This window comes from Pleurodeles waltl, chromosome 2_2 (genome assembly GCF_031143425.1).
Source record: "Pleurodeles waltl isolate 20211129_DDA chromosome 2_2, aPleWal1.hap1.20221129, whole genome shotgun sequence".
Taxonomy (NCBI): Eukaryota; Metazoa; Chordata; class Amphibia; order Caudata; family Salamandridae; genus Pleurodeles; species Pleurodeles waltl.
In genome coordinates, this window is record NC_090439.1 from 460,649,801 (window position 1) to 460,667,391 (window position 17,591).

At 46.8% G+C, this 17,591-nt stretch overlaps 1 protein-coding gene across 2 annotated transcripts in view; it reads right to left on the reverse strand.

Moving 5' to 3' along the window:
• CEP192 (centrosomal protein 192) overlaps nt 1–17,591 on the reverse strand; it is a 1,702,116-nt gene that overhangs the window by 1,579,755 nt on the left and 104,770 nt on the right. Inside the window, exon 4 of one of the 2 annotated variants that reach the window (XM_069219927.1) lies at nt 12,340–12,509. In XM_069219927.1, coding sequence (XP_069076028.1) covers nt 12,340–12,509 — 170 coding nt within the window. The remainder of the gene's footprint in view (nt 1–12,339; nt 12,510–17,591) is intronic. The other variant, XM_069219928.1, reaches the window with a different exon arrangement.

Sequence of the window (17,591 nt, forward strand, 5' to 3'; positions counted from 1 at the left end):
AGGGGCTTACATCTTGCTCATATGCTTACCACTTGTGGGATCCTTTGTCATTCTTCTTTTGTGCTGCTTTATTGGCCAACACACGCTAAGCCATCATTTTCATTACCTTCCAGCTGCATAGACCACCCACATTGATTTGACTTAATTAAGTGCAGCCTGCTGCTCACGGTATGATTAACATACTCTTTTCCAACCCCCCACTCCCTACTGTGCCTATTGCTTCGCTCCCCTCTAGCGCCAAGTCAACCCGAAGGTATTGGAGCGCTTTACATGAGTTCCAGTTACGTTCCATCCATTTTTTTTTCTTTATTTAGGGGCGGGAACCCGTTAAGCATTACATTCATGTCTTGCTTGTTTTTTGTTTAAGCACGGGCAATTATGTGATTTGCTCAGAATTACAGGATGGTTAGCCCATGCCAAGACTGTAACCTGGGCACCTGTCCAATTTTCAAGTGTTTCATGCTGTGAGCTGAATTCAGCCACCGGCCTGTACTCTGTCATAGAATATGTCACTGCTTCCCCAGCTCTGATTTCATCATGGAAGAGACAGCTTGTCAGACAGTGTACAACCGTATGTGTATTTTAATGTACTGACCCACTTTTCTTCGTATTTCTCACTGCCATGCTGCACAGCATCAGCCCCCGACATCCATCTCTGCCTGGTACCTCTGGAGCATATCGTTGGTGGTGTCCCATTCCAGGTACAGAGGGAGTGGAGCCCTGGATGAAGCACTCCGGTCGCTGCGGTGTGGGGGTGGCAACTGTAAAAAGTCCTAGTTAAATTGCCCCTCCCGGGTCTAATCCCACATGGGCAGCAGGAGCTGAGAGGATCACAACTGGTGGGAAGGGTGCACCTATGTACCAAGCAAGTTAAGAATTCTCGATCTCCTGACTCCATTCAAACAAACTGCCTCCTCAGGATAACCGAGGCACAATTTCCTCCTCCATCAAAGACTACAATAAAGATGGTGAAGCAGCCTTAGCGGGGAGTCAGTGGGTCAGTTGAGAGCCACATACATCGTCATAGGCATGGAACCAGGGAAGAGGAAGGAAGGACCCCCAAGGATCCATGAGCACTACCATTAGACCGTCATTAGGGGCAGAAAAAACAATGTACACCTACCCAGTGTGGCACCACAGTGAGCCCAGGGAATGATGGGGAGTGTAGAAGTGGATAACAGGAAGGCCATGAAGGATCATGAGAGCTCTTCCCCATCCACGATAGCAGTCTGGGCCTGAAAAACTGAAAGACTTACTTTTATTCCAAACAAATACAGACTTACTCTCTCCACCACACCCACCCCCATCCTTAAACCCCAGCCCTGCACTGGAGTATGCTGTGCAGGTATAACTCTGTAGCCAAGCCACCTAAGAAAGACAGGAACAAAAATATTGGAAATAAGTAGATTTGCTTTATTTAATTTTTTAATAAATCTCTATCGAATATTTATTTTTAAATTCTTAAACACCTTACATCAACAGTAACCATGCAGCACATTTGTGCAAGTTCTTGAAACAACATCACCATGCATTTTTGTATACTAAATTCCGTTCACATCAGACTTGGCTGCTATTTATTGCTTGTGGGTTCGCCCATAATGAAACCAAGCCACTCTTGTTCATGAGCAGAAAGGATGTCACTGGTCTCCCTCTTCCAAATGGAAACTCTCGCAGTTCATCCAAACACCCCTCCCCGCACCCCAATTAGTCCATACCGCATTTGCACTCGACAACGCTGGGAGGTGCAGTCTTTCCCCAATTCTGAGCAATATTTCTTTCACCTAGTACAAGACTAAGCAATTTTTGTAACCCCTCAATATCACCTTAAATGTGTGGAATATCTCCTAAGAGAAGGCCTCAATAATTTCACAAGACCAGGTTGTGTGAATAAAATTCATCACTGCTCCCTACATCCAAAGCATTCTACACATGGGCCCACAGCAAGTGCCACAACTTAAATCAAATTCTGTGTGGGAATTTGAATTTTATTTGTCAAAGTCTGCTTGAGATTGCACCCTCGTATGCGTGAGAACATAGAAGAAGTAAACATGGAGAATGAAGTCAGTGGGTAGAGTGGCAATGAAGGGTGAAGAGAACTTGGGGGGGGCCATGGCTGGCAAGATGGCCAATCAGCAGCACTAGAAGAGTGCTCTCGGCCCGGCTTATTCATCCTGCATGATCCTGCCACCTTGGGCCCCTGCTGACCTGGCAGACGGGTCCTGGAGGTCCCTGGGGTAGAGAGGAGGAAGTGAGGAGCAACAAAAAAAAACAGAGGCAAGCGCCGCAGAGGAGCGCGTGTTGAGAGCGCCTGACCCCAAGACGGCAGCCGCGATCGCAGGTGAAATTCTAAACCAGGCTAAAGTCGTCTGAACCAGGCATTGGAATGGCACGGCCTAGGATGGGGCGACCCTGATTGGAATAGGGTCCTTTACGGTGAGGAGTCAGTTCTAATTTGGCACCACACCTCCCCCCCCCCCACACTAAATAGTGTGAACGGAGCTGGAGGTGGGCCCTCCCACTGGCCTGGAGGCCCATCGAGGCGAATTGGAAGCAGCAAGGTGCAGTTTATTTGCCTGCTGAGGTGGGCACCTGGGCTGCAGGAATCTGTGGCTTTCAGAGCTGCACTAGACTTACAATGCCAATTTGGGCCCGTCACTAGACTAGTTTTGGGGGTGCGCTCCCCTGCAACGGTGTTCTGACTGGGTGGCCCTGTGTTGTCGGGCTCCTGGAGTGTGGGGCTGGCTGGTAGTGAGACGGATACATTGAGCCGAGTACGACGCTTGGGCTGCTCCTGCCTGTGCCGGCATCCACCCTGGAGTGGCTCCATGAGGGTGAGGCAGTTTGAGACCGAGCAGCGGAGCGTGGTGAGGATATGGAGATTGACCACTTGCACTGCACCTGGAAGTGTGGAGCCCGGCATCAGGCGTATTTGTAGCAGGCGCTCCATCAGGTGTGCACCATGGTCAAAGACAGAGCGAATAAGGGAATGCAGCAAACTCGGATGGATCAATACACAGGGCAGAGTTCAGGTTCGAGTCTGCAAAAAGATCCCCTTGGAGAAGGGAGCGGAGCCCACCGGGGCGTAAAGCCTGGCTGCTATTGAGTCAACAATTAATGCACACTCAGATTGCAGCCATAGCGGTCGATGTGAACCTATTGAGAGTCGATTTGAGGGTAGTGGCGGAACGATCGGTGGCCACTGAGCAACAAGTGACATGCATGCAATCTGATATGGACACACTGAAGGCCTCGGTGGCCATCCTCAAAGCTAAAAACGCGCAAATTGGAAGCGCGGGTCAAGGATGCGGAGGGTAGGGCGAGACAGTGTAACCTCCGTATAGTGGGCTTCCCCAAAGGTGCGGAGGGAGCAAATGTCGAGGCCTTTCTAGAAGACTGACCATGCCTGATGCCCCCTCATCTGTATTCGTGGTATAGCATGCACACAGGGCCTTAGCACCGCCGCCAGCCCCTCCACGAACGATTACAGCCAAGGTCCTTAACTATAGGACCACAACATAATCAGCAGGAGGTGCGCAAGCATGGAGACCCTCCATTTGAGAATCGCACCATCAGCTTTTTTTCATGACTACACCAGGGAGATGTCCATGCGGGCCGCTCACATTTCTTTCAGTCTCCTGAAGCAGCGTGGGACTGGTTGGTGCGGAATGATGCGACAGGAACGCTGGAATCCCTGCATGGGGAAAGTAGCAGGAGACCCCAAGGGACAGCGGAAGTGCATAATGCAGCAAGCAGAAGTACCAGGCGCCATCGTGCTGACCGTGGAAGCCGAGTGAATATTCGCTCGGACGGTACCCTAAGTCTGGAACGTAGGAGACAGGAGCGTGAGGAGGCTTAACTGCTGGTCCAAACTGTTACGTCGGAGGTGTCCTCGCGCTCCAGGTCCCCCTGTGTCACGGGCAGACTGTCTCCAGAAGTACAAAATGCAGACACCTGAGTGATTCAATTGGACCTTCCGTTGTGGTTGAAGTCAAGTACTTTGGTTCTGGATTGATGCTTGGGGTATTCCGTGTGTGTGTGTGTGTGTGTGTGTGTGTGTTTTTTTTTTTTCACCCTCCCTCCCCCATTTACTGATGCCTTTTGGTGCTGGGGGAGCGAGGGTCCTGGTCGGCAACTGGACTGGGGGTCGTGGCAGAGTGGTAGGCCTGTGTTACACACCCCCCCCCGTTGGTCAACCTTTTGGGTACAGTGTCGGTGCAGGCCAGATGATTGGCAGGTGGTGGGAGTGTTGGATCGCAGTCCGGAACGGATTCTGGCTATCGAGAGGGCAATTGCTCCCCACTTCTGGGCTCCAAAAGAGATAGCGGGGTACACACAGAATTGGGCAGACACTAGTTGTGGGAGGTGTTTACCCAGGGTGAGATGGGGGAATTTCATGTGGGTTCTAGTTGGAGTTATGTTTTTGACACTGTGAGCACTGTGGGCATTCTCCTGTTGAGGAGGCATCGACTTAACTAGTTGCACATACACCGGGCCGGGGGAATGTGTTTGGGGGGGGGGGGTGGCTACATGTGGGTGGGGAGGGGGCGGTCTAGAGCCGTGGAAGGGCATGTGGATTGGAACAATACAGGGGGTACTCTGGTGCGCATAGTGACATAGAATGTTAGAGGATGGAATTCCTTTGTGAAGCACTACAGAGTACATACATATCTTCGACGGCTTGGCGTACACATTGCTCTCCTACAGGAGACTTATTTGGTAGAGAATGAAGCGCAAAAAGTGCAGAAAAAGTGGAGTGGCAGCTTTATTCAGTGACCTATTCATCCTACGCTAGAAGGGTTTCTATTTGGGTTGCCCCTGGGACTCCCTTTAAATTAAGAAGTCTAAAAGTAGATGTGCAAGGCCGATACATATTCTTACACGGGATACTAGATAGCAGAGATCTCTGCCTTTGGAATATTTATGCCCCTAACACTGATGATGCGGGGTTCTATCATCAGCTCCAACATGAATTAATATCTTACACTGGGATGCCCATTCTGTGGGCTGGTGACTAATTGCACCCTAGGCGGACCACTAGATAGGGACCCGCCGAAGATGAACACTAAGACGTATATGACTGCCGAACTGCGAAACATTATGAGGAATCTGCACTTTGTAGACGTGTGGAGAGAAATGCAACCCACATATAAAATATCTTGTTACACATACACCCATGGGGCTTACAGCCGCCTGGATAGATTTCTCCTTGCAAAGGATGGCTCACTTGACATCCGCTGAGTTGTTTACCAGGTCCGGTTCTTATCGGACCATACCCTCCTCCTTTTGGAATGTGAAACACACATACCCAAACCTGCGATCCCCCTGCGGCATTTGCATCCTGACTTACTAGGTGATCCTGAATATAAAAAAAGATCTTCAGGGTGTGCTAAATGGATATTTTAGTGCAAATTGGGGTATGGCTACGCCCAGAGGCATAGAATGGGAGGCACTGAAAGTAGTTATCAAGTAGATAATGGCGACCCTTCGGAGTCGGATTGCCTTGAGGTGTGAGGTAGAATAGTGGGCCTCTGGGATAGACTGGATAATTATGTCTGCCGGAATTATAGGCAGCGGCTGTTTCGGGAGGGGGACCGCTCGGACGTATGTTGGCTTTGGCTCCTCCGGCGGGAGCGTCCCATCCCCATCATCCAGATGCTCCGCGGTTTTTCTGGGGAAACGATTTTAGGACAGTTACAGGTGAATTTGCACCTGCGAGAGCAGTTTCAGAATAATTATGCCTCAACATGGAGTGTGGGTGTGACCCAGTTACAGGAGTACTTGGATGGTCTCCGGATGCCTCACCTTACGGAGGCCCAGGTGGAGGAATTGGAGGGGGAGGTGTTATTGGAAGACCTAGTGGAGGCGCTGGGAAGAATGGCGTCCAGGAAAGCACCTGGTCCCGACGGCTACCAGTTAAATTTTACCGAACCTATTCCACTGTGATTCTTCTGCGCATGTTGAAAATACTTCATAAGGCACGAAGTGAGTGTCTTTTACCAGAGCATATGCGGGAAGCATTGATAGTCATGCTACCGAAACCAGGGGAGGCTGAAGACCCGGGCTCCTATAGACCGGTGTCCATGTTAAATGGTGCTGTTAGGTTATTAGCTAAAGTTTTGGCTTCTCATTTGAGTCAAGTGGTGACACATTTAGTACAGGGAGATCAATGCAGATTTGTACTGGGGAGAAGGACTCATGAATATATGACGCTTATCAAATATATTCCACGAGACTCGTGACTCGGTTTCCTGCAGCTCTGGTGGCTCTAGATATGGAGAAAGCGTTTGACACCTTATCCTGGGAATACCTATGGGAGGTGATGCGAAGGATGGGCATAGGCCCTGTCTTTCTATCCTGGGTACGTCTTCTATATACAGCGCCTCAGGGGCGTTCGCGTTAGATGCCTTTACTATCAAATGAGGCATGGGAGGGATGCCCCTTGTCGTCACTGCTCGTTTGAGTTGGCTATGGAGCCTCTCGCCATACAACTACGGACTGGCCTAGATAGGTGGGGCATCTGTGTGGGGATGAGAACACATAATACCACTGTATGCAGATGATGCTCTGGTGTACGTCACGGACCCGGAGCGGGCGGTCCCCCTTTTGTTGGGGATGATGGACATTTTTGGTCAGGTGTCAGGCCTCCGAGTTAACCAACACAAAACTGTTATTCCCGATGGCAGGTCTGTAGACGATGGCGGCGTCAGAGTTGCCCTGATTGGGTCTGTCCTGGGAGACGGAGTCCTTTTCATATTTAGGCATCCAGGTAAAGCACTCCCCGCAATTGCAATTTACTTTAAATATGGGAAAAGTGCTGGAGGGTCTCCGTATCTCCATTCAATTCTGAACCTCTCTCCCATTATCGGTTATTGGTAGAATCACACATAGTAAAATGATTTTACTTCCTCTGTGCCTGTATGTTATGCAGAATTCACTCTGTGAGCTCCCCCTTTTGCTATTCAGGCAGCTTGATAAATTGCTATTATCAATAGTCTGGGCGGGCAAAAGATGTAGAGTCCGCATGAAAGTCTTGAAGTTAGACCTGGTTAGTGGAGGCCTGGGGTTGCGAGACCTATATTTATATTACCTAGCTGGGTTACTACAGTATGCAGTCCGATGGTGCGGGGATGCCCCCAATTCGGAAAAGGATTTGTTAGCTGGCTCTATGTAGAGAGCCTCCCGCATATACTAATGGGTGGCTCTGGGGTTCCACAGGGTGCCCCTTCTACCTGGTGGAGCAGGTATCGAAAGCCTGCGAGTGCAAGGCCCCATACGCGCACCTGCTTCCACTATGGTGGGTCCGACCCGTTTTCAAGGCTGCTGAGGAGATGGATTTTGCGAAGTGGCTTGCATGGGGTTGTAACAATGCGGGTGACATATCACAATGGCACATTCATTATGAGGGAAGAGGCCAAATACCTTTTTGGAATAGGTCAGAGGCAGTTCCTACAGTATGTGAACATTTCACAGACTGTCAGAGAGATTTGGACGTCCTTTCCGGAGGAGCTGGCTGAATCCCACCCCCTGGTGACACTAGTGATCCTGGAGGTGACTGCGCTCTCCTGTCCCAAACTTATAAAGCTCTCAAGGGAGACAGGTTAACTGGCGCACAGGGGATTAGGGACCGCTGGGAAGCTGGCCTGGGAATGGCACTCACGGATGGGGAATGGAATAGAGCCTGTTCTCTGATGCAGGATGAGACTAGCAACTAGCAATGCTAGATTTAAGTTGACGCACTTCTATTACTTGCATAGAGCATACCTGTCACCTCAATGCTTGCAGAGAATATTTCCCTCAAGGCCTGACAGCTGTGGCGTGCCGTCAGCTTCATGTGATCACAACGTGGGTATGTGGGTCTGTGGCTCTGTCCAACCCTTTTGGCATCAAGTAGTGAAGACACTGAGGGAGGTGACGGCTGTGAGTGCAAGCGACGATCAAACACTGCCTGCTGGGCCTGCTCCCCATCCCTAAAAAGGGTCACAAAATGGCATATAGATTTGCACAACTGGGGCTTATTTTGGTTTGTTTATGGGCTGTTGTTAACTGCTCCCACCCCCCCCCCCCCTCGACCGGGGGGCGTCCCTACAACCACATATGAATGTCAGACATTCGTTGCTCTCTCTTCTGGTCTGTCGGTGCTTACTATGATTACTGTTTGATAGTTAATATATTGAAATGTACTGCATTGAATTTGTAGGGTGTGGCGCCGACTAATTGTTGTGCTTGCTGAGTCTGTGGTGGTTGGGTCGACCTAGCCTATTACCATCATTATCTGATTTCTCCATGTATGCTAGATTAGAGCACAATGTGTAGACTCAGAGCTGGGGTCTCTAAACTGATATTGGCATTGGCTGTGCGGCTGGACTGTAATATTCTCCTAAAAGTAATGTGCTATAATGTAGTGCATAGCTTTTTAGTTTTTTTTTTAAATTTATTTTTATTAACTTTTTTTGCTGTTATACAAGTACAGTACAGTTTATGATAGAAGATGGCTCTCGTCCCCAAGTCTCATTATGTTACATGAACCAGAAAAAGTACATTTTCCGTTATATCTTTACTTCAACTTCGTGGATTCTCACTATTAGATTCTTTTGAGTCTCATATAAGTACCTGCAAACTATATGCGAGCCATGCAGCCATTCTGGGTTTCATAGCCCTACAACAGACTTTAACTAAAACTAAACAACATAGTTACATGATGGTGTCAATGTGGGCAGGTAATTCCACTTGCTGGGGTAGACCTCTTTATATCCTCGTCAGAACGAGGTCAGTTCTCTGCACATTCCCAGCCTACTTAATATTGGGCCGACAGCCCCTTAATTCAGTATCTGTTCCACCCCGCCCCATTTGGTCCTGCCTCCATAATAGTCGAATCCTGTGCCTGCATCCATTTCCACCTCCTCCTCCTCAGTTAGGATCCTGGTCCCCCCGCTCTGCTTCCCAAGTCACACCTGTTGCGTTCCCCCTTCCCTCTATTCCTGTTCCTCGGTCTGTTTTCATGTCAGTCCTTCTGCTGGGGTTTCCCTCCCCCTCACCACTCCCTCCCACTTCGCCAGCACCTCCTCCCATACCAGGGCAATGGGGGTCTGACGGAGGCCCCACTCCTCCTCTCTCTTCAGGACTTTTAGTTCTGCCCCGGCCCACTTCGCTACATCCCGTCTCCATTCATTCAGTGGGAGACATCTAGGGGCTCTCCAACCCAGTGTGATCAGTCTCCTGTATAGCACTAGAGCCAGGTCCAGGAAGCGACACCACACCTTCTCACGTGGGAGTCCCGTTCTAGGGCCCAGCAGACATACAGTAGGGGCCAAAGTCAGTTCTGTGTCGAGAGGTCCTGCCAGATGTGCTAATACAGTGCCCAAGCCCCTCTAGAGTTCGGGGCAACTCCACACCATGTGGTCAAAATCTGCATTTATGTCATTACCTCTGTGACATGTCTTGGGAACCCCACTGTACATTAGGGATAAACGGTGCGGGCTAAGGTACGTCCTGTGGGTGTAATTGTACTGGATATATCTTAGTCTTGTGTTTCTCAATACCTCCCATGGGTATGCTAGTACCCTACTCCACTCTGTGTCCGTTAATGCCCCGTCCAGGGACCTCTCCCATCTCTCCCTCAACGATTGCAGTGGATCAAGAGCCTCCTCATTTTGGGCCCGGTACAGTCTCGTGATTAGGTGGGCATCATCTCCCAATGTTAACAGCAAGTGTAATATTCAGTGGGTAGCGGGTTCTGCATTAACAGTCTCCCAGTAGTCTCGTAAGGTATGTGTTAACTTCTGGTATAGGAGAAACTGCCCCTGCAGGACCCCACCACTATCCACTAGGTCGGCAAAAGACCACAGCACCTGATCCCAGAATAGACCTCCTATTGTCTCCACCCCCGCCTTCTTCCAGATTCCCAGTCCTGTACCCACCAAGCTCTCCTCCCACAGGTCTAGTATTAGCGTGGCCAGTTGCAGAGCTGGAGAGGAGGGAGGGCTTGTGCATCTATTCCAGCACACCGCAGCTACCCTCGTCATCATACTGTCCGCTTGGCAAGCCACCACGGTTAATCATCTGAGCTATAATCCCATCTGTGCCATTCTCGCCACCAGTAATACATCTATCCAGGTAACCCAGGTAAGTCCATTGCAGTTGACATGCTAAATAATAGGATTCAAAATACAGAGCTCCCAGGCCTCCCGAGAGAGTTGGTCTACAAAGGGTCGGGAGCGCTGTGCGCCTGCGGCCATCGTCCCAAATAAGTTCCCTAAGCAGGGTGTTCAATTCCCGGAACTATGCAGAGGGGATTAACAACAGTAGATTAGCAAAGTAATAAAGGAGGCGGGGTAACAATAATTTTAACGAATGCCAGAATCCAACAGATGCCCTCAAGGACCGGAGTGCCTTACCAATGTTTCCGTCACGGAGGTCCCCCATTTCATGGTACACCTGTATACCCAAATACATAAAGGTGCTTGGAGCCCAAACCACGTCCTCCGGAAACAAGGAGGGGCATTCAGAATTCTGTGTCATGGGGAAGACAAATGTTTTTCTCCTATTGAGGCGTAACCCTGACAGTGTTCCATAATGGGCCAGGGTCAGCAGGGCCCAAGGGAGACCTTACTACCCGTCCCTGAGGTAGATGAGAATATCGTTGGCGAATAACAATATAACATGTTCTGACTGGCCCCACTCCACTCCCCCACCCACCCACACCACTGCTTCGCATCCTAGCTGCCAGCGGTTCAATGGCCAGGGCGAATAATAATGGCGATAATGGGCAACCCTGTCTTGTTCCCCTGTATATTGGGTAGGTATCAGATACCGTCCTGCCTCTCCTCACCCTTGCCAACGGGGCCACATACAATAAGTCTACCCATTTTACCCATCCGCCGCATCACTGTTCTCAGGTAGTCCCACCTGATTGAATCGAAGGCTTTCTCAAAGTCCACTGCGAGTATCATTCCAGATGAGGGTCTCTCCTCCTCAGGCATATGTAGAATAGCGAAGAGGCGGCTCAAATTCAGGGAGGTGCTGCGGTTCGGGACAAAACCATTCTGATCTGCGTGCACTAACCCAGGTATGTAGCGCAGCAGTCAATTGGCCAGGGTCTTGCTAGGAATTTTAAAATCATTGTTTAGCATGGATAACGGTCGAAAATCAGCTACTGAGGCCTCTCTTGATTTCGACTTAGGCAATGGGACTACCAGTGCCTCCCTGAGTGAGTCTAGTAATAAGCCACGATGCAGCGCCTCTGTGTACATTTCCACCAGTTTGGGGGCGGGGTCAACAGTGTGGTGTACCTTTTGTAAAAGTCCATTGGGAGTCAGTTCGTCCCCGTCAACTCCAACACGGTCTGACTGGAGACAGAGGTTGAGGGGTTGGACAATACATTATAGGCATGAGAATTGAGTGGTTCTTAACAAGAATACTGGGAACATAGAGTAATGGCCCAATACATTTTACAATTAAAAGTGAGGGATGAGGAATGCACAGCCACACTGGAGGAGTGATGGGCAATTAGACTGCTGATAAGAGGATCTGAGTGGAAACAAGTAAAAACTGTTCAAGTTCAACTGGTAATCCACTATGGTGGGAGGGGATTACACATGTATCCTCCAAGAATTGAGAGCTTTTCTATAAGAGGAAGCACAGAATAGATTTTCCGGACCTCAACTGAATCACACTGATTAAGAGGGCACATCTCTAGCTGATTGAGATTTGTTGGCAGTGGGCTGTGGTGCCTATCACTGGACCTGGCAAACACCAGAGTGCAGAGTGAAGGAATAAAGTATAGTAATACAGACTCCCAAGGAGCCAGATACTTTCTGGAGGAAAAAAAAAAAACATGCTGGGTATGAAGAGCAGACAATACGCCTGGTGAACTCAAGAGGGGCACTTTGCAGCAGGTGAAAATTCTAGCCAGACTCCGAGGGGAATGAACAATTATTTTTCTAGAAATGTTTTCCCTCTGAAAAGGGCTTTTTTGAGAGCCTTTGTTCAGATGAGTAACATATGTTAGAGTCTACTAACGGGTGTGGTACATAATGGCACGATATTTTATGGATCTCGTAACCTAAAAGGAATTTAACAGTGTTTTTTCTTGAACATACACAACATACAAAAAGGAACATTTGTACAGTAAGTCACTCATGGGCAAAGCTATCTCAGGTTTAGGAATACCAAATAAGACCATGTTATAAGATTTACATTATTGAAGAATTCCATGGAAGATTAGTAACAAATCATAGTTAGTTTACTTTTACTGACATGTAATTTTACTACCAGTTTTATACCCATTAAAGCATTTATACTTTCAAGAAAAAAAAAAGACAATCCAATCACAAGTAATACCTTCCATCTGTTCTAATGGCAAAATTCCAAATGAGGTATCTGGGCTATGGCTTGAAATGCTGGGTTGATCGAAGTCATCATTTGACCAACTGCAGGTTAAATTGCTTCCCTTTATGTTAGCATTCTGGGCAACATTAGAAATATGATGACTACCACCCATGTTCTCCTCCCTGAAAACATTAACAAAAAGTTTAAGTATATGAAATTACATACAATACAAAATTGAATTAACATTATATACTGCCATTCCAATAGAATTACCAAAACTGTTATAATTTACCCAGCTTGTACTGCAAAATTACAAGAGTTCCCATGGGCGATACAGCATTGGCCAAAGTGCTGCTGCCAAAGTGGAATTTATGTACACCCAAATTCAAACAAAAACGTTGTCTCAAAATATCTAAAATAAACAGTGCCAACAAGATCCTAAAACACAGTTTCAAGAAGTATTTGTTAGGAGTAAATTATGTAGTATCCAAGACGACTAACAAGTAGATAACCAAACAGTAAAGTCCCAAATACAACTGTAGGGACGATTCAGTTTCACCAACAAACTTCGCTGGTGCTCAACATTGAATTCTAGGTTAGGCACTCACAAACTGTTATTGTACACTATTTCCCAACTTGGTCTCAAACAGTTTTTGCCTACTGTACATTTGTGCCCAAACAGATTAAGTTACACACTTTGCACATAGGCAAATAGCATATGTCCAATTAGAACATCACCCGAATTAGAATCCTAGTTTCAGGCGTCAACAGGAGTTGGAACCCTAAACGGAGATAATTAGGTAGCTGTGATCACAGCCCCAGGTGTTTCAGTAAACAAAGGGGCAATTTACGTCACCAAAAGAAACAGACTACAGCCGATAGAAGTTTACCAAAATCCTCTACACTGGGCAAGCAGATAATTCAGCAAAAAAAGGTAGGTTTAATTAGCAGCTGTATTCTTTCAAAATAAAGAAAAGTTTTCAGGGCATGTAGATAATGTGTTAGAGACAAAAACAGATTTGTATCCCCAAAATACATCAGCAACAAGCTTTGTCCTGGCAAAGTGCTATGCCAAGGATAAATTCTAAACTTCTCTTAGCAATGGATCCCTCTCCTACTCAGCCCAAGATATCCAAAAGTTACCGCTACTGCATGGCTACAACAGTGAGTCAGATGACTAAGTGAGAAGATCTAGATCCAGAGGCATGGAGTCCCATTAGGTAGAGCAGAATAGGCCCTTTTCAAATACAGGATAGCCGCTGCCCTCTGATGGCTTGTGTAGGGTTGCGAGGACTGTAGAAGCTGACATGGAGTTCCCCATCAGTAATGAATGTATGCAGCTCTTGAAGCCCTAGCAATGAATGATATTAGTAATTAAGAAAAAATGACTGTGTGGCCCCTCCCTGCCTTGTGGAGGGATGCATGTACCTTTTTCCCTGGGAGGGGACAAAGCCCAGTAGGTGATGAGACCCTACCATTGCTCCTAGACCCACTTGGACCCCCACCACAATAGCCTAGGAACCTTAATCTACACTTGGGGACATAATTGTTGCAGCCATCAAACTTGCTTGTAAACACAAGACAGATATTGCGAATATGGATTAACATTTTCTGCATGGAGACTTCAGAGGATTAGTGTAAATGAAAAAGGACCATACAGTACAGGAGTGATGATAGTTAAAACCTCAGCCGTGATGGTCTGGAATGATCTGTAGTAGATTTATTAGTTGACAATGCAGTGGGGTAGTCACCCAACAACAATGTAAGCTTCATCACTACTCCGAGAAGGGTGTGGACCTCTAAATGATTATTTAACACTCGGCCAAGGGATAAATCAAATCAATCTATATTCGGATTTCAATCCATAAAAAAAAAAGATATACAATTAAAACAAGATAATATACAATACGAAGGACATTAGCCACTATCTTCGTACTACATGTCCGTATACCATGAATTCTATGTCAGGACCGGAGGCAAGGATTATGCCTTGCTTTCTCCACTTTATTAAATGAGCAGCCAAGTAATTAACACAAACTACAAGTCCCATGAACAGTTGGGAAAAATGAGTACAGTGATAACCAATGAACAGTAAGAATTTTGTCCAATTAACAGAAGGCAGTCCATAACGTAGTCCCTGGTTTGTGTCGAGTCTTCCTCTTTCTTCGCTGCTCGCAGCCGAGATAAGTAGTTTTTTCCAGCTCTCTACATTTTCTCACAATTATCTATCTGTTTATGCTTATTTTATTGTTTTGTTAGTTATCGTGTATTTATTTAACTTTTCCGGGTTCGCGGGAGCGTTTATCGCCCCTTCGCGACCGTTTTTTAGTGTGGTGCACATTCCTTCCCGACAACCGTCAGAGGGCGATTGTCGGGAAGGTAACCAAGGTAACCTTGGTAACGAACGAGGAGACGCACTGAGCGCAGCGCACATATTTTCTCCTCAGAGCGCAACAAGAGTGTTTCTCCTCAACGCGCGCTCATTCGTTCGTTTGAGCCAAATTTCAAACAGAATTATTCTCTGCCTGGAGAGCGACGCCCTGCTGGGTCCGTAATTTAAAAAAAAAAAAAAAAAAAAAAAAAAGAAAGGCTTTGACGCCCCTTACAGGGGTCAGTATTGGCACTATATATATATATATTTTTTTCTTTATACTTAACCCTTTGGGTTATTATTAGACTGCCTTTTTTTGGGACATTCTCCCAGGCAAGCAACGAAGTTTGCTATCAACCCCCTTTGATTATTTTGGTGCACTGGGGTGTAATTGTCCCTGGCTTTAGCCTCTCGCTCTTGAGTGCTCAGACACTCTTTTTTCCTATCAACTGACGCCCAGTTGTATACAGATATAAGTATGTATGTATATATACATACATATATATACACACTAATAAAAAAAAGAAGGAAAAAGAAGAAGAAGGAAAAAGAAGAAGAAGGAAAAAGAAGAAGAATGAAAAAGGAAGAAAAAGAAGGAAAAAAAGAAAAAAGAAGAAGAAAAAAGAAGAAGAAAAAAGAAGAAGAAGAAAAAAGAAGAAGAAGAAAAAAGAAAAAGGAAAAAGAAAAAGAAGGAAAAAGAAAGAAGGAAGAAAGGAAGAAAAAGGAAGAAAAAGGAAGAAAAAAATGAAAAAAGAAGAAAAAAGAAGGAAAAAGAAAAAGAAAAAAAAAAAAAAGAAAAAGAAAAAGAAGAAGAAGAAGAAGAAGAAAGAAGGAAGGAACTTCTGAAACTATTTTATTGTTTAATATTTTTCTTTATTGTTCCCATATTTATTCTAAAATGGATATGGATCCTAATGAGGAGGAGGAATTCTTTGATGCGGTGGACGCGTCCATTTATAGGGCCATCTCGGAAGCAATTGGTCCTCTTGAGGACAGACTGTCGCAACAGATAGCGCGCGAATGCGCAAAACTTTCATCCCCTCTTGTTATTCCTTCCGCCCCCCCTGCATCCAATGATACCTTTGCAGACGCCCCTCCAGCTAAGCGTCCTCGTGAATCGGGTTTTGATGTGGACCTCTTCGATAGAGTTAGGAATTCTCTGAGTACTCCTTCGGATTCTTCTTTTCCTCTAATCTCTTCAAGGCCTCTGTCACCAACTCTCCTTCACAGTGATTCGTCGGGGGATCAAGAAGCGGATGCCAGTCCATCCAGATCTTGGCTTCCTTCTGGATTGCAATCTGCTCCTCAAATCTCAGACATGTTGGATCCCGATGATATTATCCATCCTAGATCGTCTGAATGGGCGCCATCTGACAAGGTGGCACTTTATGTTGCGTCACGTATAAGGAAACCGCTGGAGAAGGATTCTCGTAATTGCCTTCAAGCAGAGTGTCCGCGACCATCTTTGGCGGACAAGGTAGCCATCACTCCAGATTTAGACCCCAAGAGGTCTACCTTTCTGCAGAAATTTATAAAAGATCCTAAGAAAGGAATTGATAGGTCCTGGAGAGCATGTCAAGATAAACTACTGGATGTCTTGGGACCCTTGACAAAAATTTTGGACATGGCAGAAGATGCTAAGTCTTCATTTTTTTGGGAAATGCTAACTGCGCCCTTTCCACCGAACGCAGACGTTCTTTATTAATTAAAGTGGACCCCAAACTGGGGGATCTGGCTGATTCTGAAGCAGGTCCGATAGCGCAAGGAGGTTTGTTTGGTGAGCCTTTCATAAAAGAGTTAGGGAAGTTTGTTAATACCTTCACGTCCCTGGACAAGGCGCACTCTTCAATGAAAAAGGTTTTTCCCACTCGGATTTTCCAAGGGGCCGGTCGAGGAAGGGGCCGCTCGTCCGGCCGCCCACAATCAACCAACTCCTTCAGGGGGCAAGGCTCCAGGCAAACTCAGTTCCAAGATCACAACAGATTTGCCAACTTCTACCCGACAAGGGCCAGACGTTTCAGACATCGTGGTGGCAGAGGATCTTCAGCAACAACCTCTTACGCTAAGTGTTCTCCCTTCTTCCCTTCTAAAAGTAGGGGGTCGTTTCGCGAGTTTTATCCACAAATGGAATCAAATTACACAAGATGCATGGGTCCTACAAACAGTTCAAGGTTTCCATAGAGTTTGTGGGAACTCCCACACAAGTTTCGCTTCCAAAACCCCTAGTGTTCTCTTCACAAGACTCCCTTTTAGTAGACACCGAAATTTCAGATTTATTACAAAAACAAGCCATTTGCCCAACAACCCCACATCTGAGGGGTTTCATAAGCAACATCTTTTTAGTGGACAAAACAGATGGCGGTCGTCGACCAATCATCAATCTAAAAGAGTTCAACGAGTGGCTTGTGTATCGCCACTTCAAAATGGAAGGAATCCACCTTCTTCGAGATGTTTTGCGCCCCTTAGATTGGATGGCTCGCCTCAACTTAAAAGACGCCTACCTCACTATTCCTGTCTATCCACAGACGTTTTCTTCCGTTTTCCTGGGGCGATCAAACTTTCAAATTCACTACCCTTCCATTCGGTCTTTCCTCAGCCCCGTGGTGCTTCACCAAGGTTCTCAAACCGGTGGTGGAACACCTCAGGGCTCAGGGAATTCGGTTAATTGTTTACCTCGACGATATTTTACTTCTGGCCCAGTGTCCCAAACAGCTTTCAACGCATCTACAGACAACCATCAACTTGCTCCAAAACCTAGGGTTCATCATAAACGAGGCCAAGTCACTTTTAATTCCTTCTCAAAAACTGTTTTTTCTAGGTTTCACTATCGATTCGGTGTCCGCGACTCTAAGCCTTCCCTCCCGCAAGATGACGAAAATAAGTCACGAACTTC